Source organism: Pholis gunnellus (genome assembly GCF_910591455.1).
Source record: "Pholis gunnellus genome assembly, chromosome: 2".
Classification (NCBI taxonomy): domain Eukaryota; kingdom Metazoa; phylum Chordata; class Actinopteri; order Perciformes; family Pholidae; genus Pholis; species Pholis gunnellus.
Genome location: NC_136536.1, coordinates 20,117,072 through 20,144,493, shown reverse-complemented (window position 1 = coordinate 20,144,493; position 27,422 = coordinate 20,117,072). Strand labels below are relative to the sequence as shown.

The 27,422-nt window shown below is 41.9% G+C and overlaps 1 protein-coding gene across 2 annotated transcripts; it reads right to left on the bottom strand.

Moving 5' to 3' along the window:
* Positions 1–924: 924 nt before the first annotated feature.
* trim33 (tripartite motif containing 33) lies at positions 925–26,348 on the bottom strand (the record flags this gene model as incomplete). 2 transcript variants are annotated; one of them, XM_079176400.1, is made up of 20 exons in its annotated part: positions 925–1,700; positions 3,663–3,713; positions 5,124–5,276; positions 7,171–7,245; positions 7,327–7,438; positions 7,815–8,263; positions 8,884–9,037; positions 9,606–9,669; positions 10,130–10,262; positions 10,714–10,914; positions 13,191–13,385; positions 15,449–15,813; positions 16,172–16,289; positions 16,995–17,141; positions 17,839–17,953; positions 18,111–18,227; positions 19,080–19,212; positions 19,565–19,718; positions 21,748–21,866; positions 25,736–26,348. In XM_079176400.1, 20 exons carry the CDS (start codon positions 26,313–26,315, stop codon positions 1,455–1,457), a joined length of 3,681 nt encoding a protein of 1,226 aa, XP_079032526.1. In that variant the 3' UTR covers positions 925–1,454. The 2 variants fall into 2 exon arrangements, with proteins under 2 accessions (XP_079032526.1, XP_079032525.1); XM_079176399.1 differs by lacking the exon at positions 3,663–3,713 and having other exon boundaries at positions 25,736–26,315.
* Between the last annotated feature and the right edge of the window lie 1,074 nt (positions 26,349–27,422).

Here is a 27,422-nt window from a genome sequence, read left to right as displayed (position 1 = left end):
TTTGATGTTCCAGAGCTCACATTTCACACTCTCTCATCACATATCTACAAGCTTCGTCAAATTAGATTATTTCTCTCCACATGGTAATTCAGTCATTAGCCCCGAGGCCTCCTACATTCTTAAACTAACTTAGCATTTTAGTATGTAGCTGCCAAAGAATACACCTATAGGTGATTATATAACATTACCAGCTCCACGTGATTACATCCTGAGTAAAGCGGGCTTGTATGCAAATGTCACTCAGTGAACTTTGCGTTTATCAGGGGCCGTTCTTCTAATTTTGTTCAATGTTACGATGATGAGATAGATAATTATCGTTATCACAAAAGAGGCTATACTTTCAAATCGAAACTAATTGTCCTGGTTAATCTTGTTTGAGATGAGCAATCAAGTTGTCAAGAGAAAAACATCCTACCACGAAGAGACGATCCAACCCGACGTCCGACTGGTGATCGAAAAAGACACGAGAGGATTTTTCCAGGAAAATGTTCAAGATGTTGAAAGATGGTCAGCAGGTCAGCAGACTGTCTGTCACACTGAGGGCTCAACGGCGGTCAACTCAGCAGACACTTACATTTTAGTGCGCCTGCTGACTTGACCGCATGTGAGGAACTGAGCACCTTACATGCTGATGTCAGCTCGTTCGTGCATATTTTCAGGACTTCCAGTTATAAAGCAAGTTTCCACTGTCATCACATGCTTCTTGTAAAGTGACTCTGGTTCAGTTTATTGTGTCAAAGTACAGTAAGAGGTGGACTGACTCCTGCAGTGCATTAGCCGAGGCTGCGCTATTGTCTGTGGAGTCATCGTGACTTCTTCTTGGCATAGAGCCATGAACCATTACAGCAGTTTGATGTTTTAATGTCAAGTGAACTGCTCCTTTTAATCCCGAAACCAACTCAACGCCACACATTTTCTTTAATATATTTCAAGAACAGGTTTTATTTATGACGCGACCAAACATCTATACCGTAGGAATACCTTCAGTGGGCTAGATTCTCTTATTTACACAATGCTTCCACAAAGTAATACAAATACTTGGTTTCATGTCAAAGTATAGATATAATACATTAAGAAGTGGGAATGGAGGAATCGAACGTTTTATAAAGCAACCGTCACAACAAATCTACCAATGAAAATGGATGATAGAAAAGAAAAGAGCAATCATTAACTTAACTACTGCAAAACAAGTCCTACATCAAAAATCTGTACAGGCGGGTTCTTGAGTGTCCATGAAATAAGGAGGAAATGCAGCTCTTCTATGGTTCTGTCTTTAAGAGTTCTGTTGAAGGCAGATGTTGAATGTAGTCGACAGTCGTTCTTCCCAAGGCGAGGATGAGATAACCCAAAGCCGTTTGTACAGTGAATCTTGTCCTTTTTGTCTGCTGCCTCAAACAAAAGAGAAGTGTAGAATATAGAAGACAGTCTTTACACTTCTCTTGTTTCTTCTGTTCTCACTTGATGTGGACCACTTTCTCGTCCGTTTTTAACCGTTTGCGTCTGGGCTGTATGAAGTAGTCCTCAGAGTCGTCCGTGTCGCCGTCGTCCATCTTTGTTTCCGGGCAATCGGTGTCGGGTGTTTCTGGTGTTTCTGGTGTTTCCGGTGTTTCCGGGAAGCTCTGCCCAGGGAACATCTCCTGCAACTTCTCCTCGAAGTACAGGCTTACTGCCTTGCCAGATATCGCCATCTCTGATCCCACCTGCCGGAGGAGAGGGAGGAGGAGAGGGAGGAGGAGGAGGAGGGGGGGGGGGGGGAGAAGAAGAGGGTAAAGAGTGATATGGAGGCAGCAGGGGGAATGAGTACAATTAAGCAGGATAAATAAATGGGATGAAGCAGGGAGGAGGAAGAGGAGAATGAGGAGACAAATTAGATCAGGTTAAGACTCCTAGTGGTAGGGTGGCCCCGGCTCAACGTTGCTGTACAGAGCAGAGATATCCTACCGCCCCGTCCCACTGTGGCTCCATGAAGCATTAACACAATCATAGACGAGGGTCAAAATATAATTTAGGCTCGGTTTAAATACTTCCTGCTCGTTAAGAACCAGTTAGGACAACATGAACATTTAAAATAGTCGATACAACGACTGACACAGGAAAAATAAATGTTGATGTTGCATGAAAAGAACACAGCACACCAAAAAAACCACTAGGACTGTTAGGAGTTTAAATTAACACCAACATTTTACAACTTTATAACTCCAAAGCCTGAATTCCCCAAAATAAAACCTGACACAGCTACAGGAAATGAGCCCTTAACCCAGGACTTATCTATATCTATCTATATATGTTTAAAAACATTATGAATTTAAATGAGCTAAATACTATGAGGGGCCATGCAAGCCCTGACTTGTTTTGGGCCTCTCACGTGGATATACTTTCACCCTCTCTCATGTCCACTTCTACTTATGTGGATACTTTGCTTTCACACGAGAGAGCTACCTAACACACACACTGAAAATCTTGTATTTGCTGACCTCCAGTGGTTTGACTTTTCAACTTGCTGCAGCAAAGTACAAACGGTTACAGGTTCAACAGAGTACACTTGCGACCGCACTCAACCACAGCGATCAGTGAAGCTGCTTGTGGTCATAAGGGGGAAACAGGCGTAACACTTTAAACTAGAGGGCAGCAATACACTGCTTTTCAGCCTGGGGTTAAAGTCACTCGATAATTAATTGTGTACATATATAGGAATGTTATATACATATAAACGTAGTATTAGACTCTGTAATATAAAGAATATACGTTTGTAAGATGAGAATAAATGGTTACGTCAGAGCTATTAATAAAGCAGCAAACAACTCTTTGCCATATAAAGAGATCGTGGAGTAACGTCTACCTGGATACATGAAGTCACAATCTATGTGTGTGTGTGTTGTAATCAGAGTTTCTCTGTGCTTTGTTTACGTAGCAAGGCTGTCCACACGTGCATTTCAGTGCATGCAAAGCTCTCTGTTGCGCCCCGCTGGCTAGCTGATGGCCGGCGCTCTGCACTGTGCTCATGCAGCAGTCACAGTTAATTATAACACCCGGCTGCTGCGTCGCTCCTGTTCCCCCGCCAGGTAAACACCGTCAGCTCTGTCAGCATGATCTGAATCGGGAACCTTTAAATCTATGTTTGCATGCATTTGAAATATAAAAGACGGAAATGATTTCGGATTAATTATATATACACACAAGTGAAAAGCAGAATGAATGTCCGTCAGATTGCACAGCCCCGGATAAATTACAAAACACACCTATACTACATTATGTTTTGCATCGTAGAATCAACCACATGTCGGCTAGAATTGAAAAGAAGTGGTGCGTAAGAGTTTGTGGTTCGTACGGCGTGTCGATTTCAGAAACGATACAGAAACGGGCTACCACAGACGGAGTATACTTGCCCCTTAAATAAACTGATTTCAAGACCTCTGAAGCAAATAGCACATGAATGTATTAGACCTCCAGACCCTGTAACCTCTAACACAGTCCTTACCACCTCATTAGGATTAAATGGAATGAAATGTAATCCATCTTTCAGTCATTCTATGCCCAATTTCTGTAGTTTGAAACCGTATGACTGCTCATGAATTCTCTATGCTAAGATGAAGGGCAAACACATTTCTTGGAGCCTCAGTGGGAGGAGACCAGACATCTGCTCTCCATTTGAAACGGCTTACCTGCGTATTAATCTGTTTCTCCTCATCATAAACCTGGATTATGCGAGACATCTAAAAAGGGGCAATAACATTACAACAAACAGTGAAGCAGCAGGGGGGGAGAAAAGAGTTCACAGCACAGGCAGGTTAAATAATAACAGATCAGAAATCTGTTTACGGCCTACCGTGCTCAAGCCTAGAGGTGGTTTCAGCAGAAATGAACAGCAAGTAAAGTCTGCACTCTGTCTGCAGGTCTTCCTTCCTCTACAGGAAGCTACCGGGAACGTGTGACAATTTCAATATCAACATCTCTATGGTGGTACATACAATGCACTTCTTTTTGTTCTGTTTCCTCACCATTTCTGTGTAAATGTTTCTTCACCACTTCTGTGTAAATGTTTGTCAAGAACGTTGTCTTAACAACTGATATAATCACGGAAATGAATCAGACAGATTATTTAACTGTAGCTGACAGAAACAGTTTAAAGAAGTAGAGAAGAAGTGTCTCTGAGAATGCTGTTAACACCATCAAATATCATACTTCTGATATCATTGAAAAATTTAGTTTTCATTATGTTTTTTGGTTGATTTGTTCTTTAATTACATGAATTGGTACGTAGGCAGATTTTTCTTGACAGGGATGGCATTTAACAGGACAGCCGTCTTTAGCTGATAATCTGTATTTTGTTGGTACTAGTTCATCAGAACTTGTTGTAATGCTCATGCCTGGAAATATTTGTTACATTATAACGTCATATGTATGGTGAAGTTGTCCTAAGATCAACAGTGGCCAAATAAAGTGATGTCTCGGGGCAGCCTGGGTTGTCATTCAACACATTGTTAACTTCTTGAAAAAGTAGAAGCTCCCACATGTGTTTGGAAGGAGAAACACACAATCATAATAAATAAAGTATCCTTTATAGGGGATCCCTCTAGATTGAATTACACACAGAGGGTTTATGAGATCATAAGCAATTAAGCGGATACCCACAACAAATAGATACATCCAGTATACGTTCAAGTAAATCATTTCCCCAATGGATGAATCAAGTAACCATAGTGACCCATTAAAAACCAAACTTGTGATTTGTCATTGTGATGCAGACAGTGTTATTAACAGGGTTCAGACAGCGTTACGGCAGTCGGTGTGATGAAAGCACAGCGACGCCTCGATACTCCATCACCCCCAACAGCCAATGTTAGTAGGTGTACAGAACTGTGCGCACATTGCCGGCCGTAAGCACCCATTCCCAGTCAGCCTATGTCTTCACACAAGGTTAGACTAATATATTTAGGTAATATATTAGACCTAATGCCAAATATCTTTGGAGCCTTAAAATGGTCAAATGACTCAATCGAAGCTATTCAATTAGCTGGTGGCAATTTAAACTCCAACTCATATCAGTCTAACCCTTGTCTGCATGCACACGCACACAAGTGGAAGCCATTCTCCAAAGCAGGCTCAGGATTCATGCCGCTCACCTCGTTGTAATTTGCACAGTTTTTGAAGATCAGACGCATGTCGGACACAAACTCCTGGATGGTCTGGTAGTACTGGGAGCTTCGCAACTGCAGCCTCCTCTTCACCTTCTTCAGGTCCATGGGCTGCTTGATGATCTTGTAGTAGTTCGGCACCTGGTTAAACAAAACTGGGTCAGACGACATCTCTAACGGCATCAAAGGATGTCGACAAGTTTGTATGTGGCTTGAACACGAGAGGCAGAGGACAATGTGGCTTGCTTTTTGAGGATAGCTTAGGTTTCAATTTTGGCATACAACAAAGTAGTTCTGTGATACCAAAGGGAGAAAGAAGTAAGACAAGAGAATTAAGTGTTGGAAAGATAAATTTTTTCCCCTGTTTCATAGATGGTTTCAATGCCTTGCTGAGTTGTTGTCCCATGAATATAGGACCGATCCAAATGTCTTATTTTTAACATTTAAAGCTTCAATTGGGGCATTCCAATAAAGCTTTGAATATCTGTTGTCATATTTTATGTAAAAATGTGCGGACTGAGGACTGAGCGCTGTAGAGTATATTCCACGTAATGTTTCTGTAAGTTATTAATAACTCGATCCTTTCTAGTAAGCTTATCCAAACACACCAAACCTGTGAGTCAACCCGCACATCCTGACTACACAGCCACTGATGGAAAAAACTACAAATAGTAAAAGCGTATTACTATTATAGCCTTACATGAAATGCTGTTGAATCAATGCAACGAGTGTGTAACTCACACAAACCACATGTCAAAAAGGTCTCAATTATCCCATTAGACTTAAAAGCAACTTTTTTGTTGTCTGCTCAGTGTGGTAGCTGTAGCGAGTTCCAGGAAGGTTCTTAACACCTACAGTGCTAGGTGAACAGTAATTTATTTCTAAGATAATAATTGAACCAGGGACGGCCACAGAGCATGTACCCCTGATCCTTACAGGACACCCTCCCAAACAGTAATCAAGAGTAAGAATGTCTTACAAAGTTGTACTGAGGGAGCACAGTAAAAACAAATGGCGAAACTTTGACAAAAAAACACAGCAGATTTTCAACTTGCCTCAAGCACATAATAAATACTGCAAACATAAATATCCACGTTTCCACAGAGTTTCTTCTTTCAAACTTAATCAGATGTTTAGGATTATGATTGCAACTGCTTTGCCAACATGAGGGCTATACGGAATTATGTTAATTTGTTCAGCTCTTCAACACAAGCATGTCTCAACGGATTTAATGAGCTCATAAAATAATGAGCCTACCAAGAGCTAACCAATCAATTATAAACTGCAGAACATAAAGGATAGAATACAGTATGCAATCAAATCAATTTAAGAAAAAAATATCAGCACACGGGACACTAAAAAGGTGCTGCCAGGTGTTTTCAGTGCATTTCAAAAATGTCCTAGTTTGCAAAAGGGGTAAAAGTATACTGGAATTATAACCAACAGTTACACTTGGTTTCACAAATATTTCCACGATACAATATATTTTCTTTGTAGTTCCACGATGGAAACCGTGTCTACTTCTAACACCCCTGTGACTGTGGGCAGAACAACATATGTAGGTGAACTAGGGCTGACCCCTCTTTGTCGATTAGACAACTAATCAGCTGTTTAGTTATAATCGACTAAAATTTCTTTAGTCTATTAGTCATTTGAAAGTTATGCACACATCTCTGGTAAGCATGAGATTTAAAGTGGTGCTTTTGTGCGATTGTTTGTGGAGAAACACATATTTATAGATCTGTCGATTAAAACAACTTATCAATTAGTTGACAACATTTTATGATTGCTAGTCGACGAAGAATGTCTTTGTCCTAGGACAGCTCCAATGTGGACTAATGCAAATTAAAAAAGAGGATTCATCTTTGCCATCGCATAAGAAACAAAAGAAACAGGACTGAAGACAGGACCTGGGCCATCAGGTAGTGGAAATGGCTGAACTGTGTGTGTGTGTGTGTGTGTGTGTGTGTGTGTGTGTGTGTGTGTGTGTGTGTGTGTGTGTGTGTGTGTGTGTGTGTCATCTGGAGCTACTTACAGAGCTAGAAACAGGTTCTCTGAAGCCCACGCTGAGCTCATGACAGAAGATGTGCAGCAGGAGGCGTTCACATTTCTGCAGAGAGGTGAAGAGAGAGTATTAGTTGCCTTGCACTAATGATGAGGAGGCCTGTGAAGGTGTGGCGGCTGTACTGACCCTTTGATCATCTGGTCTCAGGGCCTGCTCTCCTTTCACTTTCTTGCTGTCGTCACAGTACTCTATCTCGGGGGTGGTCACACTCCGGCAAAACGTGCAAAGAAAGTCACCCCTGAGACACAAAAGTCACACATTGTGTTAACATTAACTTTCATGACCTGCATGCTCAATTAACTGCAGCTAAAGCCAAACGCTGCGGTGATGAGCTAAGACATTACGTTTAGACTGACGGCTCTGCAAGAATGAGCCCGTTACTATAGATCGGGTATCAACTTTGTCAATGTCTTGTTTTACGGTTGCATCTCATCCATGCTGCATACAGGGTTCTAGAAATAATGTTCCAGGACTTTCCCCACTTTCAGTGATGTTCACAGTGTTTCCACAACATAACCAAAATATTCAGTGTGAACGTTGTGGCAGTGTGCAACAGCAGTTAAATCGTTTTAAAAATGCACCACCAAAAGAAACGACCTAGACTGATCACTTACGTTGGGAAGATTTTTATGGTGGGCACATGGCATTTCATGTGGAATACTTTGGGGCAGCGGTCACAGCAGAGCAGGTCACCACCGTTGATACAAACAGCACACCAGTCTTCGTTCGGGTCGTCCTCTTTCCCACCAGAGCTGCCTGTTCCGGCCAACGCGCCGTCCCCTTTGGTGCTCGTTCCCTTGTTGGAGTTTCCATTAGTGAGGGGAGGGCCTGCCGTGCTGCTGCTGCTGCTGCTGCTGCTGTTGTTCTCGGAGGATAATGAGGTAGTGGCGGTCATAGTGAAATTTGAAGAAGAGGAGGTGGCGGCACTGGAGCCATTTAGTCCAGAACAAGGAGTTTCAGATTGGGGTTCTGTTTTGATGCGCTCCCCTAAAGCCTTGAGAGCATCTTGGCCGGCAGATACAACTCCCAATACAGGAAAGGGGCTGTCCTCCGGACTGCTCATCTGCGGGTAAAAAAACCCCACACAAATACATTAGATGGTTTTAAGACAAGATGATAATCTTCTGGTCTTATACTCACATGTATCTTACAATACTGTCTTGTCTGTAAGTATGTCGCCCCAGAAGTGATGTCACAAAACAAATGACATGGAGCTAAGTTTATTTCCTCACTTTTCATATTTCATCAGTCCGAGCACATTTATAATCTTTTATATAATCTATCCCTTGTGAGCTTCCCATTTTTCTGTTATTTATACAATAAATAAGAAGCACATATCTGAATATGCCCAAAGCCAATATTAATGGATTCTGTCATCATGCACAAATCATAGTGTAGAGCAGCTGAAAAAAGTTATCACATCAAAAATGTACATGCAAAAGCAATATTTACCACATTTTATGTTGTTAGAAGGATCCTCTGGTTCTGGCTCATTTAGCCAATGTAAACCGTTATCAGGCATAAACATCTTTAGCATATTTTACCGCGGACATTTGTCGGTTAGGGGTAAGATAATAAATAACCAAACATTTTTGTTGACAATGTAAGCGTATTTAGTTGAATTTATACTTGTTTAAGTACTTTTATCGCACATTTGAAAACTAATGGACGAAGTATTCATACCATGCAGGCACTCCTCCCGGAATCTTTGCCCCGCTCCGTCTTCAGAGAAGAAGCTGGACAGCTGTAGCTGTCTTCTGTACCAGGCTCTTGCTTCACCCTCACCTGCTCCACCGGAGCTCCGCCTCCTGGCCCCGCCCTCCCAGCAGAGCTACAGCTTAAAAACACACAAAAACAAACCATGCAGAAATAATTAACGCAACCGTTTATAACTCATTAACGACTACGTCAAGCACGGGCCAAACGTACAGTGTGCTTTTGTCATTTGGCCCTTTGGTGTTTGAGATCGTATATAAAGTTAGGCAACTAATACTTCTTTCCTAGAGGGAAGATTTGCAGAGTTCTAACCATATCTCTATCCGAGTTAGGGATATAGTGTGAAAAACGCCTGCAGTCTTTGCCGATGTTCTCCCCGTCTCTGGGGGGAGTTGCAAAATCTGTTGTTATATTGCTGCTTCTAGTTTAAAATGCAGCCCAGACCTCGTCTCCATCCTGCAACGTTGGCTCCTGCTGTTGCAGAGCATCTGCAGCAAGTCTGGTCTGTATCGATCGTTGCTTAATATTTGCTAACTCAGATCGTGTCACTCTGACCAATTTATTTTTAGAATTTTAAGTTTGGTTAAGTCTTTTCATTGAAATCGGTGTACTTGGACTCTGGCCTGTATGTATTTTCTGGGAATTTTGACAGGGTGTTTTGCTACTATAATAACTGCATATCTTCTTACCTGCCCCTGCTGCCTGTGCTGGACGTGCTAGAAGGTCGTGCTGGTGTGTGGGCATTCGACAAACCTGCAGACAGAAATAAGACAGGAGACAAAGACACAGGTGAAGATGAAGCGGCGGTGATCACTACTGGTTGTACAAGAACATGAAAGTTTCATTTCATTTCTCTAGGGACAGACAAATGCCCACAGTATCTTGGAAGAAACACTTTGATAACATGGAAATGACTTATAATAATGTTCTGGAAATTCAAATGAAATGACTTATACATTAAATGATTGTATTGCTTTTGTCAGTCCAGTGTATTACATATGTTTTAAAAGTCACACCATATTTGTATTTATACAGTTAGAGCCAATGGCTGCTCTTTGTGGATTACATCCTTATCACAGAATCCTTAAGGTCTGTGATGTTATCATGAATGTGATTAGATCAACAGAAAATAAAGAATGAAAAAACAAAAAAACTAAAACAGGAAGTTCGGTCAGATGTGAATGGGAGTCCCTCTCCCTGAATGTGTGGGTACCTGAAGATCCAGGGGAGTGTGTGGACAGTCCCGGTGAAGGGTTCATGTCCATTGAACCAAGGTGATGCTGCGTGCTGGCTGTGATGTAGCGAGACAGGAGGTGTCCGAGGTTGCTGGAACCTGCATCCTCCAGCTAGCAAAGCAGACAGAGAATCAAGTTACTCAAAAGGTCAACGGACTTTTGTACATTAATATATTTAATGTCAACTTGACCCTCAACCAGGGGAAATATTGGAAAACACTGGCCTGTGCCAAATCTGTCTACTCATTCACAACATCAGACTTTGTAGTTGTGCTTCTCCACACCTTCCCCAGTCAATGGTTTGAATATATAAATTCACATATTTGCCTATTTGGGTTTTATCTATATTTTACATATTTTTACTCATTATTGTAAACTCTAAAAATGTTCAAATGTTTATTGTAATGCTAATTATGGGATAATTTCAATTGACATTAGATTTTTTTGTCTCTTTAATTGAGAGCATTGTTGATATTTTACAGTTCTAACTTTTATTTTAAGTCTGAAAAAAAAAGTTACAAATCCGACCCAAACATCCAATACATGGTTAGAAGGTGCGCACCTGAATGGGCGGGATCTCAGGTAGGCAGGGCAGGTTCTCAGGATTGGTGACCGAGGGGATGAGCTCGATGGGACCTATGATGGGGCTGGCAGGGCCGCGGTGAGCATGGGCACCCGCCATACTTGCACTGGTAGGACTTGTGGGGTTGGCATTATGAAGAGATGCCACCGGGAAGGGGCCTGCATGGCCTGGGTTGGAATGCTGCATAGAAAGAGAGAGACAGAGGGATGAAGGAAAAGAAGATCAGGAAGGACAATGACAGGAAGTGGGGGAAAAAAAGATGGGAGGACAGTAACAATGACATCGGTCATTCGCTGAGATTTATCAGAAGACATTTTGTTGTACAAAACAACATGGTTGCATGATCATGCATTTGGGTGACGCATGCTGCACAAGACACAAATGACAAAGTAGGAAAAAAGGTGCCAAACCCCTGATTGTAGTAAGAAACGAAACCTTTGGTCGCTCATCTCAGATTCTATAGACATCTGGACACAAAGAAAAAGGGGGCAGGATATAGTGGAGCTTTCTCTTACCTGGTCTTACATGCAGGCAGCAAATGTACATTTTCATTCTGTACACATTATTTGACTTGTGCAAATAATCAGCTATATATGTAAAGGTCATTGGTGAGGCATTGTGAAGAAGGACTGAATGAGGACACAGTACATTTGCGCACCCTTAATACTTGGATGTTCAAGTATTTAGCCAGAATTTAAATGAAATAATTTGATCACATTTAGATTTCATTTGTGTGCATAAAACCTTATATTTCCATGTTTGAAAAGGTGATATTTAGATAGTTTTCAGTGCCAAAGTATAACCCTGCCATAACGGGGTGGGAAACAGACAAGTAGAAAATTGTCTGCCAATGTAAAAATTAAAAAGCATTACGGTTCCATGTGGAGTTTTTGACTATTAGTAGCTCCATGGAGCTGTATTTCTATGAGTTTCCCTGTTTTGTTCCTTGCGCACAAGGAAACAGTCCTAGCTATGGTGTCACACCTGTTGATGACACAGATCAACAGGTAGCAATAACAAAGCAAGATATGCTACATTGCACCAATAATGACACAGAAGAGGAAGTCTGCAAGCTAGTAAACGTGGACGTGAACAAAGGAGGGGAATGCACTCGACGCGTTTGTGTGACCTCAAGGAAACACACGTTGTGTTTGGTTAGTAACACTGACTGTTTGTTTACGAGAAACCTTCACAGCGCCCTTTATAAACATGAAAATATAAACTGGACTTTTACATTAGAATTTGTTTGTCTGAATTATTTAATATGTTTGCACAAACACAGAAGTTTGAATAAAGGCAGCATTGTTCTTGGCTTGTTTTGAGGAATCTGTGTATTTACCCAACCAAACTAGCGGCCCCCCCTTTCCACTGCAGAACCTTCACAAAACGTACCCTAACGTGTAGCCATCCCAGAGGGCTACGGTGTTGTTTGCACCGTTATCAAGTTACCGGAACTGAATTCTATGTTAAATGCAAATGAAAATGCAAAGCCCCTTTCAGCACAAAATTACAATGTAATCTCGTTATGGTTATAATTAGCAGTAACCTGTCCTTTGTCAATGGAGTTTTCACTTTAATTTGGTCAGTTACAATGCATTTTCAAAATGTATTATATCATTTATTATTTCACTTAATAAATTATTCTATTTCAATACTGGCAGCTCTGAACCGAATACTTGAGACGGTTAAGATATTTTAGGCATATACAAATAAGGATTTCACAAATAGTCAGTCCACAATAACAGCCTGACTTCAGACTCTGCATGAAGAGTGATGGCTGACTGATAATGGATTTTTTTATATCGATACCAATTTTTACCAATACAACTATTTGAGTTTTTTTCAAATACCCAGATAACAACTTCACCATATGTTTGTTTTTTTAAGAATTGTGACCAGTATAGGAACATGTATATTGGAGTGGGACATTTTACAGTTGAAAAATAAACCTGGTGGACAAACTATGTACTGGCCTCACCAATTATTACCTTATTCTAAACATACTCGAAAGATTAAAAACCACAATGCAACACACAAACAGGAAATTCTATATATACACTTGCTGGACTCTTACACTCCAATTGCCCCTAAAATTCTACAGACTTGGTGCAAAAAAGAAAGATGAAACCTCACTTAAATGTCTGTTAGTATTCCCAAAGATTGTTTTTGCATTAGATAGAAAAGCATGCACAAACAAATATACTACAAATACTGTATGTCTATTTCTTTCTTAAGCAAGTTGTTTGACTGCTCTAGACCAACCTCACCTTGTGCAAATACAGTATATATATATATATATATATATTTTCATCACATCATTTACAGCAACAGCCGAGTTAGACAAAAATAAATAAATCATATATATAAATCCAAACATTCAAAGTATGTTGTAAACAGTCCAAATTTCACCCGTGTATCCATTTCATCCAGTGAAAGCAGAGTGTGTTTGCACTGACCTGTCTCTGTAGCTGAGGCTGCATCATGGTAGGATACTGCTGTCCATTAAGTCTCGGCTGAGCCGTGGGCATTCGGCCCTGCGGTGGACCCGGGAGACGCATATGGTGGGAGGAGGGGTACATGGGGGGGCCTGGCCCACCATTCATACCCCCGGGCCCTCTCGGTAGCTGTTGCATACTGATGAGCCTTGGAGGCTGTCAAAAGAAAAAAACATACAGATAAACAGACTGTGAAACACAACCATGACAATTTATGCTAACAGCAAGTGAAATTCAGGGTCATGCAATGACAGGAACAAAACATAGTTAATGCCGACATGATGGGTAGATTTATCGACCCCTTGATCCACAGAAAACAAACTGAAGACTTGAATCATCAATTCATTCATTCAGACAGTTATCCCTTAAAAATACTAAATATTCACTGGTCCTCTCAAATGCTAAGATTTGCTTGCTTTTCCTTGTTTAACAACATTAAATCCGAACTTTTGAAGATTTTGACAGATGATTAAGTGATTGAGTGATCTTAGATCAATTTGGGTTCCCCATCCCTTGAGACGGACATTTTGTCCGTTTTTTTGTAAGTTTGATGAATAATAAACTTGGTCCACAAGTAGGGCTGCACGATTATGGCCAAAATCATAATCGCGATTATTTTGATCAATATTGAGATCACGATTATTTATCACGATTATTCATTAATGACCAGTTACCAGACCTTAGATGCTTGGGGAGGGGGTGTGCTACTCGCAGGAGAGCTACTGTTGCATCGTGCGCGCGGATCGGGGCGGAACACCGCCGTGCGTGATACAGAGAGCAGGGGAATTGTAAAGGCGTGACCATGTAGTGACGGACGTGACATGCTGGCGTGTAAATAAATTAAGCACAGGTACTCGTCCTTCAAGCTCCCGTCTCTCCACTCTTCCACTTCTACAGGGTGCGCGCATGACACCTCCCATCTCGTTCTCCCCCTGGTGGTTGGCTGACTGTTATTTGAGGAAGCGCTTGATTTGATATGTAGCAGAGCATGCATTTTAAACGAGAGACAGCGAGATCCTCCTTGTGGCACTGGCACCCCAGTGGCAGGTCTATGGCAGGTGTCGGAACTGTGGCAGGCGAGCGGCACTGTTCGGCACCTGAGTGGCACTAGTTCGGCAGCTGCCGAGCTGAGCGGGCAGAGCCACATTTCCTGAGAACACCCATTGTTCTTACGAGAGCTCAGCTGCCATAAATCAGTTTTATGATTTTAGTTGGGTCAAGGAGCCACCCGTTCTCTGTAAACATCCTGAGAGTAACCACGTTGTACTTTTTTGTTTCTCATTCATTTTATTTAAGTATGATTTTGCTGGTTTTGCAACAAAAGGGAACATAATACACTCTTTCCAAATTATTACTTTATAGTCATTTACAACAATCGGCTAAAATAATGAAAATAAATCATCCGTTTTATTATCATTTAAAAGTATATATATAAAAACGTTTTAAAATGAAAACCCATAAAAACTCCAATCCAAAAATACTGAAAATATCTTCGCTCTTCCTCTGCTTATATGTAGGTGTCAGTAGCAGCCACAAGCTGCCAGTGCCAATAGTTGTCATAGGTGGTTACTCTCAGGATGGTTACAGAGAACGGGTGGCTCCTTGACTCAACTAAAATCATAAAACTGATTTGTAACAACAATGGGTGTTCTCAGGAAATGTGGCTCCGCCCACTCTGCCCGCTCAGCTCGGCAGCTGCTGAACTAGTGCCGCTCGGGTGCCGAACAGTGCCGCTCGCCTGCCACAGTTGTGGCACCCGACTGACACAGTTCCGACACCTGGCGACACCTGCCACAGACTTGCCACTGGGGTGCCAGTGCCACAAGGAGGATCTCGGTCCTACACTTTTAAACGTCGATATCGCTGACGATCATGCTCATTTAATTGTGGCAGCCAAAATCGTGATCGCAATTAAAATTCGATTAATTGTGCAGCCCTATCCACAAGTGTGTTCATCTTGGATTAATTTGTATGGACGTTTGTCACCGAAACCCCTCAGGCTACTCCATTCACCCATAAATATTCCTAATCTTGTACAGCCAGATCTCCATCTGTTAAAGCTCTGAGGTCTGGAGAGATAAAAGAATTGTCTGGTGCACTAAAATTTAAATGTTAAAGTAAGCTTCTAATATCTTAGCGAGCCTCGCGGGTGACCGTGTGGAGCACAGGTTTTCATTGTATTCCACAGCGGTTCCTCGACTGGTGAATGTTTTCCATACCGGCTGCTGACCCATGGGTTGCCCGGCCTGTCTGGCGTGCTGCTGGGACATTTGGGAGGCCATGCGCATCTGTTGCTGGATCTGCTGCTGGTGCTGCTGCTGCTGCTGCTGCTGCTGCTGCTGCTGCTGCTGTTGTTGTTGTTGCTGCTGCTGCTGCTGCTGTTGTTGCTGTTGTTGATGATGCTGGTGCTGGTGCTTCTGCTGTGCATAGGCCGCCTGCTGCATGTGCTGCAGCCGGAGCTGGGCCAGGTTGATCTGTCCTGCTTGCTTGCTGTGATGACCTTGGCCTGGAGAAATGGGTGGTCCTCCTACCATCACGCCGGGCTGTTGCACAGGCGGAGGTGGCTTCTCGATAACCAAATTACCTACAATGAAAACAAAAATAACAGAAAGCTTAATTTATAGAAGTGCACATGCTCTAGACAGGTGTGAAATATTCCTTTATTGTATTTAATGCGACAGGGCACTTTAATCTATTTCTTACTGCTGTTCACGCTGTTTATAGCCACCGTACTATTAATAAGGCACAACTTAATCTGGTCAGCCGGATGATGAATATCATGTAGAAATAATAAGCATGCAAAGACACACCTTTCAATGGCAAATTCAAAATAAGCTTGGTTAGAATAAAACAATAAGAGACTGAAAGTCAATATAGAATATATAAATTATTTACTGATAAGGAATAATAATAATAATAATAAGGTAATAGGCCTCTCTCACCTAGATTCACTACGTTTTTGGCCCAGAAGGTGGGGTCACAGAAGAAGCGTACAACTCCATTGGCCTGGGGCGCTGGCTCCAGTCTAGCCTTGAAGAGCTGGCGAAGCTGGAACAAAATCTACACACACACACACACACACACACACACACACACACACACACACACACACACACACACACACACACACACACACACACACACACACACACACACACACACACACACACAGTCCTTCGGTTAATGAGCCTGGCTTTAGTGGAGGAACAAATGCCCCATTTGTCAAAATGCCCTTTGGGAGTATTATTCCCACAAAAAACAATAAAGTTAACACAATTATCTAAGTTGCTGACTGTCTTGTGGTAGGAAGTCAAAGACATGCGGTAGAAGCCTCTGATTTGCGCCAACAAATAAATATCCCATCCACAAAATGTGCTTGTTTGGCAAACACAATTATCTAGAAAAGGCTGATCCAGAAGCATACTCCAAACAAAATGTCACGTCTGCTGCTGAAAACAGATTTCAAGGACATACAGAAAAATACCAGAGTACTAGCTACAACCCTACATCTGATACTTTATTGCTGTTCATGTGCCCGATAACATGATGAAAAACTTATATCAGAAGCAAACATAGCTCAAATATTCCTGAAAACTAGAGTTCAACACTAAAAGTAGAAGAATTCTTCTCATGTACAGCAGGGATCCACATCTAAGTGCTTTATCGTTCTAACAAACCAGCCACGTCGTCTGTGGTGCAACTTCAGTTTTGTTTGGAGCATCAGCTTCAAACTGCTGAACATCTGGGGGCTCATGGGACACATACCAGCCTCTTGCTGTAGAGCAGCGCCGTGCTGCTGCCAGTAGTGACGGCCCATTGGCAGAAGCCGAGCACATGGTTGATCTGTTGGGCCAGCTGGGTGGTGTCCTTATGCTGAGACACGAGCCTCATACTGCGCTCTTTGGTCACACTCTAGACAGAAAGTGAGATTATTCTGGTTAAGGCAGTGCTACTGAAAGAGCCCGAACATCCCAGACGAATGAATGCTAGTACAAAATGTTAGCATGTGCATAGAGATGGATGAGATAATTAGATTTGAGGAGATTAAAATTGAATGATCCCTGTGGGGAGCTTGGGTTATGTCTGCTGCTGATACCACAGCTGCTTACAGCGGTCGATAATGGAATGTAGGTAAAACAATTAAGTACATAAGCACACAGCAAATGGGGAAGTAGCCAAGTATATAAATATGACTGAGTAAATATATGAAGAGGAAAAAAGTAACAAGGCTTTAATAGATAGGTAAGCATGACGAGGACATTTTTTTCTTAATGTGTAACAACATATACAGTAAAAACAGTAAAAATAAACGCATCGTATCAAGATATTCAACATCTATGATAAATAAGAAAGGTGTGGGAAGACAATGTAAAGACAATTGTTGTTGTTGTTGGATGTCTCATCATATTTGTATGGGCAGAAAAGAAAAGCTTTTTGCAAACCATGTGGTCAATATGTGGTGTAATTTTGCTGTGTTTCAGTGCAATTAGAGTGAGTCAACAGCCACAGAACTAGCTTGCAGACATGCATACAAAAACTATTGTTTCAAATCCATAACAATAGATTTACTCGTAATTTTGCAGATCTTAGACAAACTGACTTCTCTTACCTCTAACTGCTGCAGAAGGGACTTGCCCTTCTTGTTGATCTCATTAATAAGAGTAAATACTGCGATTTTGATCTCGTGCTCCACCTTCTTGTGTGTGTCATTCAGCTCTTTTAACCTGGATGAAAAAAACAAAACACTTCATTTAGAGACCCTAGCCACCAACAGAAATTCTGACTGCATGCGTTCAGCCCATTGCTGTGGATATTAACATGCGGTAACTCGGTCAATGGGCAGCACTGGAGAGGAAACTGGAGATGAAAAAGAACTCGCACCTGCTTTGCACTTGAGAGACAGAGTAATGGACATAGTTCTTCTTTTCCTGTAGTTTGGCCACACTGGTCTCAATGATGCCTTTCTGGTTCTGGAAAGCCTCCTCTAGGAACTGGTACCTGTGAGTAGAGGAAGTAACACTCTTTAAGTTACCAACAACTTTTAATAATTACTAATAGAAGATTCATGAGAATCTGAGCAGGGAATTCTTTGCTTTGCCTTTCTTTGTGTTGTAAGAGCAGTATTCATTTTCGGTCTACCAGGTGGGAGCTTCCATTCAACTTGCGAGATGCAAAGCCGTCTCTGATTAGATAACTAGTTAAGCTTAGTTTATACCCGGCGTAGTGAAGCCAGAGCGAGGCGCTGTCTTGTGACTGTCAAATAGTTCACTGATAAAAGAACTTATCTGGGGATTATGCAAAGAGGGCCAACTCACTTTAAAATGCTTTGGAAACAGGAGGTCTTTGTTTGTATTTTGCCAGCTAAATCAAATTGTTTACCGGATACTCAACCTTCATTTCTTTACAATGCATGTAATGCATGTACTTGTTTCTTTACAGCGCTTGTACCAAGGCAATAAAGTAGTCCGTGAATACGAGATATGACTTTACAGATAATTAAAGTACATCCTGTGCATTGTTGACGTCAGTTTATTGCTTTTTGCCGGTTACACCTACAGTCAATGGGCTACACTCGTTGTCTTTTTGATTCTTCACAGTTCATTTTGTCTGTACGCCCTCTGGCATCTTGGAGAATAATGCAACGAACGGCACATAGAGTATAAACGCCTCCGTCCATGCTCAGAGCTTGCATGCCATCTGCCGAGGCTCACGCTACGGTGCCAAGCACGAGTATGAACCACAGCACCCCTGCATGCAAGGCATTAATCGTCGGTTAACGCTTAACACTCAGTTAACAAGGTGTGGTTATTGGTCAGAATCCCTGGAGGGACGTGTTAGATGTTGAGCTACCTGTGCTCCTTGTGCTCCAGCAGCTGGCAGTCCCTACAGGTCAAGGTGTCACAGGTCTCACAGAACAGCTTCAGTGGCTCCTGCTTGTGGATGGGACAGAAAACAGGCCTCTGTCCTGACGTACCGACAGACTCTATAGACACAGTGGAGAGACAGAAATCAGTAAAAAGGCAAGTTAAGCGTAGAAACCGGTGAAAAAAAGACGGAACAAAAGACAAATATAGACAACAGCAAAAAGTCATGTCAAAGCCAGTTCAGGTTGGCAAACAGACAGAAAAGGTCTCAGAAAACTCTGGTCAGAGCTTCAGGGTGTTTGATCCCCCGGCTAGAGTTACCATCTAAGCAACCAGACTCTGCAGCACTGTTTCTATGGCAACAGCCTATCAGCGGAACCACATTCACTGTGCTTCAACTAGGGTTAGTCTTATTTCGGCTTCTGCAGTCTTAGCTTCACGGCCCTTCGCGGTGAGGATCAGCCATCTTACCGGAGGCAGCGTCAGCATCCTCCTTCGTGTGGATCTTGTGGTCCTTGGTTATTTTGACCCTCTGGTGCGCCTCCACGCAGGTCTTACACAGCCATTCTCCGCACTCCACACAAAAGCCTATGGTTCCTGCGTTGTCCTCGCAGCTTGTGCATACCTTGAGAAGATCACACCAGAAAGCATATGAAATGCAGCTTCTACAAATGTGTGCTCAGATCATGAAATGACGTTGCCTTGATATAGACACAGGACACAGGATTTGGGACAAAGTCAAATGTTTCCAGGCTGAAAAAAAATGTCAAAGTGCTAACTTACTAATAATAATAGTACAATGGTAAAGATTAGTGCTGTGCGATATGACCAAAAATGTATATCACGGTATTTTGCATAACCACGGTATATCACGGTATTCTTTTCAAACTCATAAACCTCACCATAAGGCCAAGTGTGCGGAAGAGAAACACTTTTCTTTTAATGTTTTCGCAGCACTGGTTTAGGAATGCGGTCTTTTCAGTAATTTCAATTGTTAAAATCGACCAGAGATATTTGACTTTCACACATATATTGTCATGAGATCTGCTCTATGATGTCTTTCCTTGTCTCTCCTCCCTGTGTCACGGTGTGGGTACATCTCACTAGAGTAAGGAAACATTTCAGAATACCCTTATTTGATTGGCTAAACTGCATCACGTGACGTGATTTACAACGCATTGGTCGGCGTTTTTCCGGCACCACTTAACAAGCGCCTTAACAAGCGCCGTAAATGCTGGAAAGGAGCGTGAATGAGTGCACTGCATAAGGCAAAGGCACGCAACCCACTGAAAACGGGTCCGCGGCGACCCACCAGTTGAGAATCTCTGGTCTGCAGGATCGTGACGAGCGGTGAACAGCTGTTCGTGTGGCGTGTCTTCCGTCTCTTCCGCTTTCCTTCACCTACATTCCCCTGGGTCCTAAGTCCCTCCTGTTACAGCGTCTTATCACCCTCTATGTACCAACGTACATCTATTACAAATGCCACACATATTAAACGTAATCAGCGTTGCATATGTGTCAAACTCTGTCGGTGCATCTCCGGTCTGTCTATGTTCATCCTGCATCAATCTGTTCTGTTCTTTAATGTAACGTTGTGCACGTGATGAGCCTCTCCCAGCTGTTAGCAGACTGTTGTGCTAGCAGGCGAGTGAGCTGTACCCAGCATGCAGTTCGGCGGTGAAATTATATAAATGTACAATTATTGGTGTTACAAATTGTTTCTGTGTTACAAACTGTTGTGTCGTGGTGTTTTGCCCTGTTAAATAGCGTTAGTTGTGGGTTATTCATTGTTGTGTTATAAAGTTAGAACCATGATCAAGGGTCCCTCTCAATACATTTAATAGAACTAGCTCCGACTGTGACGCAAGCCACGGCGAACAATGTATTTTGCCACCTGCTGAAGATTAACAGTTTTTGATAGACAGTGCTCCGGTATGACTACGGGTATTACGGGGAAATTAATACCGGTATACCGGTTGTGCCGGTTGCCTACGGGTATTATGACTACGGGGAAATTAATACCGGTATACCGGTTGTGCCGGTTGCCTACGGGTATTATGACTACGGGGAAATTAATACCGGTATACCGGTTGTGCCGGTTGCCTTCAGGAAACGTCGGTACCACGAGAACTGTGACTCAACACTTTCTATACACCATATTCACATGATTGCACTGAGAGAGAAAAAACTGAGAGACGCCAGCTATCCTGAAGGAACCTTCAGAGGGAACCTTCAGAAAGCAACCAGCTACTGGTCCGATTAGTCTTGCGCCCCTATATATCCAGGCCAGACGACCGGTTACCTCAGCCGGCACGCTGGCCCTCACTTTCATTGTGAGATCAATGATCAAAACTATTGGCCTGGATTTGGCTCCATACATAGTTTGTTTTTATTAGTGGTGCTAAAGGAAAGCCAATGCAATCAAAATGAAAAATAAGCATCTTCCTATGTTTGGAATAAAGCTTAACTAATTTGTCTTACATCTCACTTTAAGTCCCAGACGAACCTGTAGCACACGGTGAATATCTCTTCGAGATACTCTCGGCAGTTATCAAGAAAATGATCACCCCTCCAAAACACCTATGTGGCAAAGCATCGATGCAGATACACTGAAGTACAACATCATGGCCGCAAGGCCAACCGGTTTGACGTACCTGAGCGGCCTTTTCATCAGACGCATTGGTGGCATCTGTGGTATCTTTGACAAAGTAGTTGTCAATGATGTCGCTCTGTTTGTAGTCCTGGTGGCACACTGAACAGCGCATAACATTTACTATGGACAGAAAAGAGACAGAAAACAAGGGGGGGAGACACACAAGTCAAATGAGATCAAAAGGTCAACTGCTGGGCTACACATTCAATGCTTACTGATAACTGATTGAGGACTGTTCATTGAAGAAAAATGAAAAACACAGGTGACGAGGACAAGCCTACGTTAAACCTATTACCTGACTTCTTATGAAGCCCCCTTAACTCTTGGCTAAATATAGTTCTGCTTCAAACTAATGGGGATTAATAAGAGGCCCTCTGCATATTTGCAGCTTATTTCCATAATTTCCTTTAGGTAAATTCCTGTCCTCATTAAAAAATTCTTGGCACCGTGGGACACCTACTGCCTATTCATGGGAGCTAATTGATTAAGCGCCCGTCTCCAGGAGATTCAATCTTGTCATCTTTGGAATGTTTATTTGAATATTAAATCACATGGCCAAACAACGAGGACTGTTTCACTTAATCGCATCAGTTGGCTTTGTTAATGGCATTAGCTCAATTACTGCTATAATCATAAACCCCGGAAAATAATTAGTCCAGTGCATTAACGTGGCCATTTATTTTCTCAAGTCTATTAATATGCAAAATATCAAACTACACATTAACACAAACATTTTAAATTGAGTCAGCATAATATATGTCACCCCTCCCCCTCTACCTCATAAACCCATAAAATCTACCCCCCCCTCACCAGCCAGCTGAGGTAAAAAACTGGTTGAAGCCAGTTTAAACTGGTCTACACTGGCTTGAGCAGCACACAGCCGGTTTGTGTAAGCTCCAGCTGCATCGGTCTCGGAGTGATTGGTTGTGAAAGCAGATGGACTAGGGTTGTGTGAAGGAACCCACACTGTGTGGAGGAACCCACACAACCCCTACATACAAACGTACCACACAGCTGTCACTGTGAACTGGAGCAGTTCACCCCCCCCCCCCTTATATTCATTAAATGTACTGCTAAAGAAAATATAAAAGGGGAAACAAGACTATAAAAGCATAAAAGCAACCAGGTCGGTTTGACTAAATTGGGCGATTGCGTTACCAAATATACATTAATCTCGTCGATTTGCAAGTGCTGGGTGCATTAGTACCAGAGATTTACCACAGTGAGCCGCAACCAACGCTTACACTGTGATCAAGTTATAGCACCAAATATCCCTGAAATACAGGAAAAGAAGGAAATCATTTTATCTTGTAGAAGTGACAGATATCACATTTCAACTCTGCTTGGTGTCAGTGTTCACCTTCATTTCATCACAAGATGGAAACCAACCCAAAAATGTGGTCCAACCACAAAAACATTTGTATCTTAGTCACATTTAATCATCTTCACTTCTTATCTTTTTTATAAGGAAACGATGAGTAGTGCTACGAGATACAAATGCAATCGTAGTATTGTGCAGGTTAATGCACGTTTAACAGATAGAGCATTCTGCAGACACACCCGACCGGTACTTCTGGATATTCAAAGGGAAACATCAGTAAGAAGCTAAACAACATGTCACATTACAAGCTGTAGACATATATTACAGCAGACATCACAAACGAGAAGTAGAAGTCAGGATGGATTCATGAACTGCATTCTCAACTAGCTTTGACATTTCCTCATTTTATGTACGCCACTTAACATGCACATTATCATGAAGAAGATTTTCTGATCATGTATCAGTATCCCCCCTTTCCTCTGATCTGGTAAAGCACAGGGTTTAATACGATCAATCAGTAGCTTGGGTTAGTGTTGTGACCGGGGAAGGGAGACATCATTTCTAACCCTTTATGTGAAGCCATGTCAATCAAATGCTTTAAATCTAGTTGCTGACACACTTTTTGTAGGATTTACCTGCGACAGTGGAAGAGGCCAATGAATAATCTTCTGATATGTTGGAGCTTTCACAAACTCAGGCAAGTAGTGCAGAGAGACTGGGGCCAGATGTAGTTCTGTATTATGTGACCCCCCCACCTTCCAAAACTCCAGTCAGAGGCAACTGTGGCCAAACATTTAAAGTGAAAAGATATTCCCATGTCAAATTCAAATTATAGGGTTGAGTGAGGTCACATGAACCACATCATCTACTAAGGATAAATAAGACTCCTCCCCCATATATAGATAATATTACAGTTTGAACCCCAGAAGCTGGGCAGTTCTAGAAATAAAATTCAGACTTTGGATTCTGAATCTCAAGCTGTAGCTTGGTGGCAGGTAGTGTGAGGAAGCGAGGTCTACACACAGAGCTAGAACCTGTAGATTAAAGGAGTAATTTTAGAGGTCACCAGGAGACACTAAGAGCCCCTTCGTTAAACTTCAATATCAACACAATTGTTTTTTGTAGACTGCCAGCGCTCAGGTCTGTTTTGAATGGATGTTGGAGTTACATTATCTGGTTCAGCACTGCAAAATAATTTATGTTTGTGTAGTAGTTCACATAAACATGAAATGAGTCCAGACACCTGCCAGTATACCATCGGTTTAGTTGCTCTCCGAAATATCGACTGGCTGAAGTCTACCTTCAAGAGTGAGACTATGTGATGACATTTATGGATTAAAGAGTGCAAAATAAAGGAGACAAAACATAAATCTACTTTTGAGAAGTAAATACACCTTTCCAACCGGCTCTGTTTTTCCTGAGGGGAAGTGAAAACCAAGTTTACTAAGTCTGCTCGCAGCGGGAAGCTTTTGTTACTCCAGCTGAAATGTTGTTGACTGACTCTCGGGGCTTTTTGTGAGGTATCCGACAATCAAGCTTTTAAAAAAACAAACGGTATCGACATCACTGAGTCTACTGGGCAGACGTGTGATGTGTTCATCTTTTAAAAGCGGTATGGTAGCAAACATATTGGCGAGATAAGTTTATGTCTGCACTTACATGGCACTGTTAATTATATTGCATTGTATTCACCGAGGCAATTCATTTTGGAGACCTCGTAATTATGCCTTTCATGTCCCATAATTATGGTTATGACTAAGAACCAAGACTTGTGACAGTTCAAGAAAAAAGATAACATAAATAGCACAGAGATGTCCTACAGTTGTATTTTGATACACGCCATTTGGCTAACAACTTAGCATGTAACGCTATATATCCAGAACATTACGTGGATCCAGTACAAATACTTTTCTACATTAAGTAACTATTAATAGTTACAGTATTTTCAACTCCAGACAGTCTCTTCACTAGAGAATAGCTCACTGCTACTACTAGTTGTTCATGAATAGTTAACAACAGTGTATGATCACCATCCATTCAAGTTAATGTCATCTAGCGTTAACTGTTAATCTACCTACTGACAAGTCAATATTGTTGCAAATCATTAAAAACAGTATAATTGTTCAATTTCTGGAGGGATTGGAAATGAATAACGTTAGTTTAACCCCTAGAGAGACTGCTATGTCAGGACACATCGGACATCTGTCAAATTATAATACTGCCTGGCTATTGACAATGACAACTATGACAAGACAGAACGTGAAGTCTGATGCAAGTTTAGTCTCATCTGACCAGTAAGAACCATCTCAACTGATGTTTCTTACTGCCGCCTGTTAATATAATAACACTGTATTATGGTAGAACAAGTCCTGGACGGATTGACCAATGGTGGGCTCCCAGTAGAGATGGGAGTGTGTCCATCCAACCACAGACAGAGCCGCCACCTTCTTCATGTAACGCAATAGTAGTAAGCATCAGTGTTTATAACGTCAGGTATTAAGAATCAGACCAACAGCCTAGCTGTCAGTTTCCGTTAGACCATTTCAACTGTCGCCGAAAATAAATGAACTTCAACTGTTGAACCCCGAAGTTTTGACAGACAGCAATTCATCCTAACAGAGCAAATTACTGTGCAAAGATAACGTCAACTTACTCGTGATAAACTCACCTATATGTGTGTCAGTCTGCCCGTGTGGTCCAGGTACCTGGACGCTTATCTGTCGGTCTGGTTGCGGGATACATTTTAGGCAAAAGGAGTGCAGACAAGGCAGAAGTTTGGGTTCACAGTCTCGGCTCTGAAGACTTTGTTTACACACTGCGCACGTATCCAAAAAATTGATGGGAGCGGACACCGGCGTAGCCGCTGGAGCCGTAGGTGGGGGGGACATTTCAGTGGAGAGCCCGCCAACAGGAGCATCTGAGGCAGCCAGGGTTTCAGCTGCCGTCGGCTCTGCATTAGTGTTGCTGGTCGCAACCGGGTTCACGTCGTTGCTAACGCTAACGTTGACTTCCCCAACGGCAGCAGCAGCAGCCCCGCCGCTGCTAACGTCTCCACCGTCGCTGGTGGGTGTAGGTATCCCGTGAGCGTTATCATGGGACTCTGTTTCGTCATTATCCTTCGTGTTTGATTCTATGACTATTACCGCATTTTCAACTTTCGTTTCTGGCTGCTCGTTATCTTGCGCTGAGGGCACCGAGTCCGAATTAGCAGACGGTTCCATATCCTCCTCGCCTTTGTTATCCGCCATCTTCCTTCCTCTTTGAACCGCTGCACGCCCTGCGTAACTTTTCGGACCATGAGTACGTATGATTGCGTCATGACGTCGACAAATACCTTATTTACTTGTTTATAACGGCTAGTTCACATTACACGATTTAATTCTACTCGCCGACAAAACATCCCATCTCAGAGACAAATTGGGGTTGGGTTGGCGCTCGTGCACTATCTATGAACTGTTCATGATGTGAAACAGATGTCTAACAGGATATGAATATCTGTAATAAATATATATCCCTATAGGGAGGATTGGGGGGAAATTAATACATTATTAAACACACCACACAAATATAGAACGAAAGGAAAAACACCACAAACACATATACATCCATATTGCAAAAAAAACAACCATCTGGCAATTTCCACAATGTCTCTTAAGAAATGAGATGTTGTAAAGCGGTGTTGTTTTTAAATACTTTACAGACAGAATCATAGAACGTCCTATGTTCCACATAAAACGAGTTTCAGTTTGGAAAAAACTGAAAAAATCGATAGGTTTTATGCATCTTATACAAGTTTACAATTTGCATTCCTTCAGCCCACTCCCTGAAAGTGTCTATTGTTGCCATGGCAACAAGTGCCAACTGATGTTAGCCTATATTAGTCTAATCAAAAGATTAACGATGGTCATAATATTACAATTCCAGATGTTTTAATTAAAGTCATAATCGCAATGACCTTAATGTATTGTCACATATTGTATTTTAATTTTTTTTTACCTTTACATCATCTACTGAAAGGACATCAGAATCATGTACAGTCATTATTTCCCACCTATCTTATTAATAGTGACGCCAGATACAAGTGAAAATATTCTTTACAGCATCTAATGGTGACGCTCGTTTAGAAGGAAGAAACAATTATCAACAGCCAGTTGGCCAATGGTTAAAACATTGTCACCTATCTTAATAGCCAACATTCTTCATGTGTGCAATTAACAATACATATATTAAGAAGTGCAGCAACAATAAAAGAAAGAAATAGGGCACTGTTGGTATCAAAATGTGGAGAAGTACTGTGTGCTGAGGATACATACTTTTAATGTTAGTACGTGACCAGTATAGGTCAGGTCAACTGT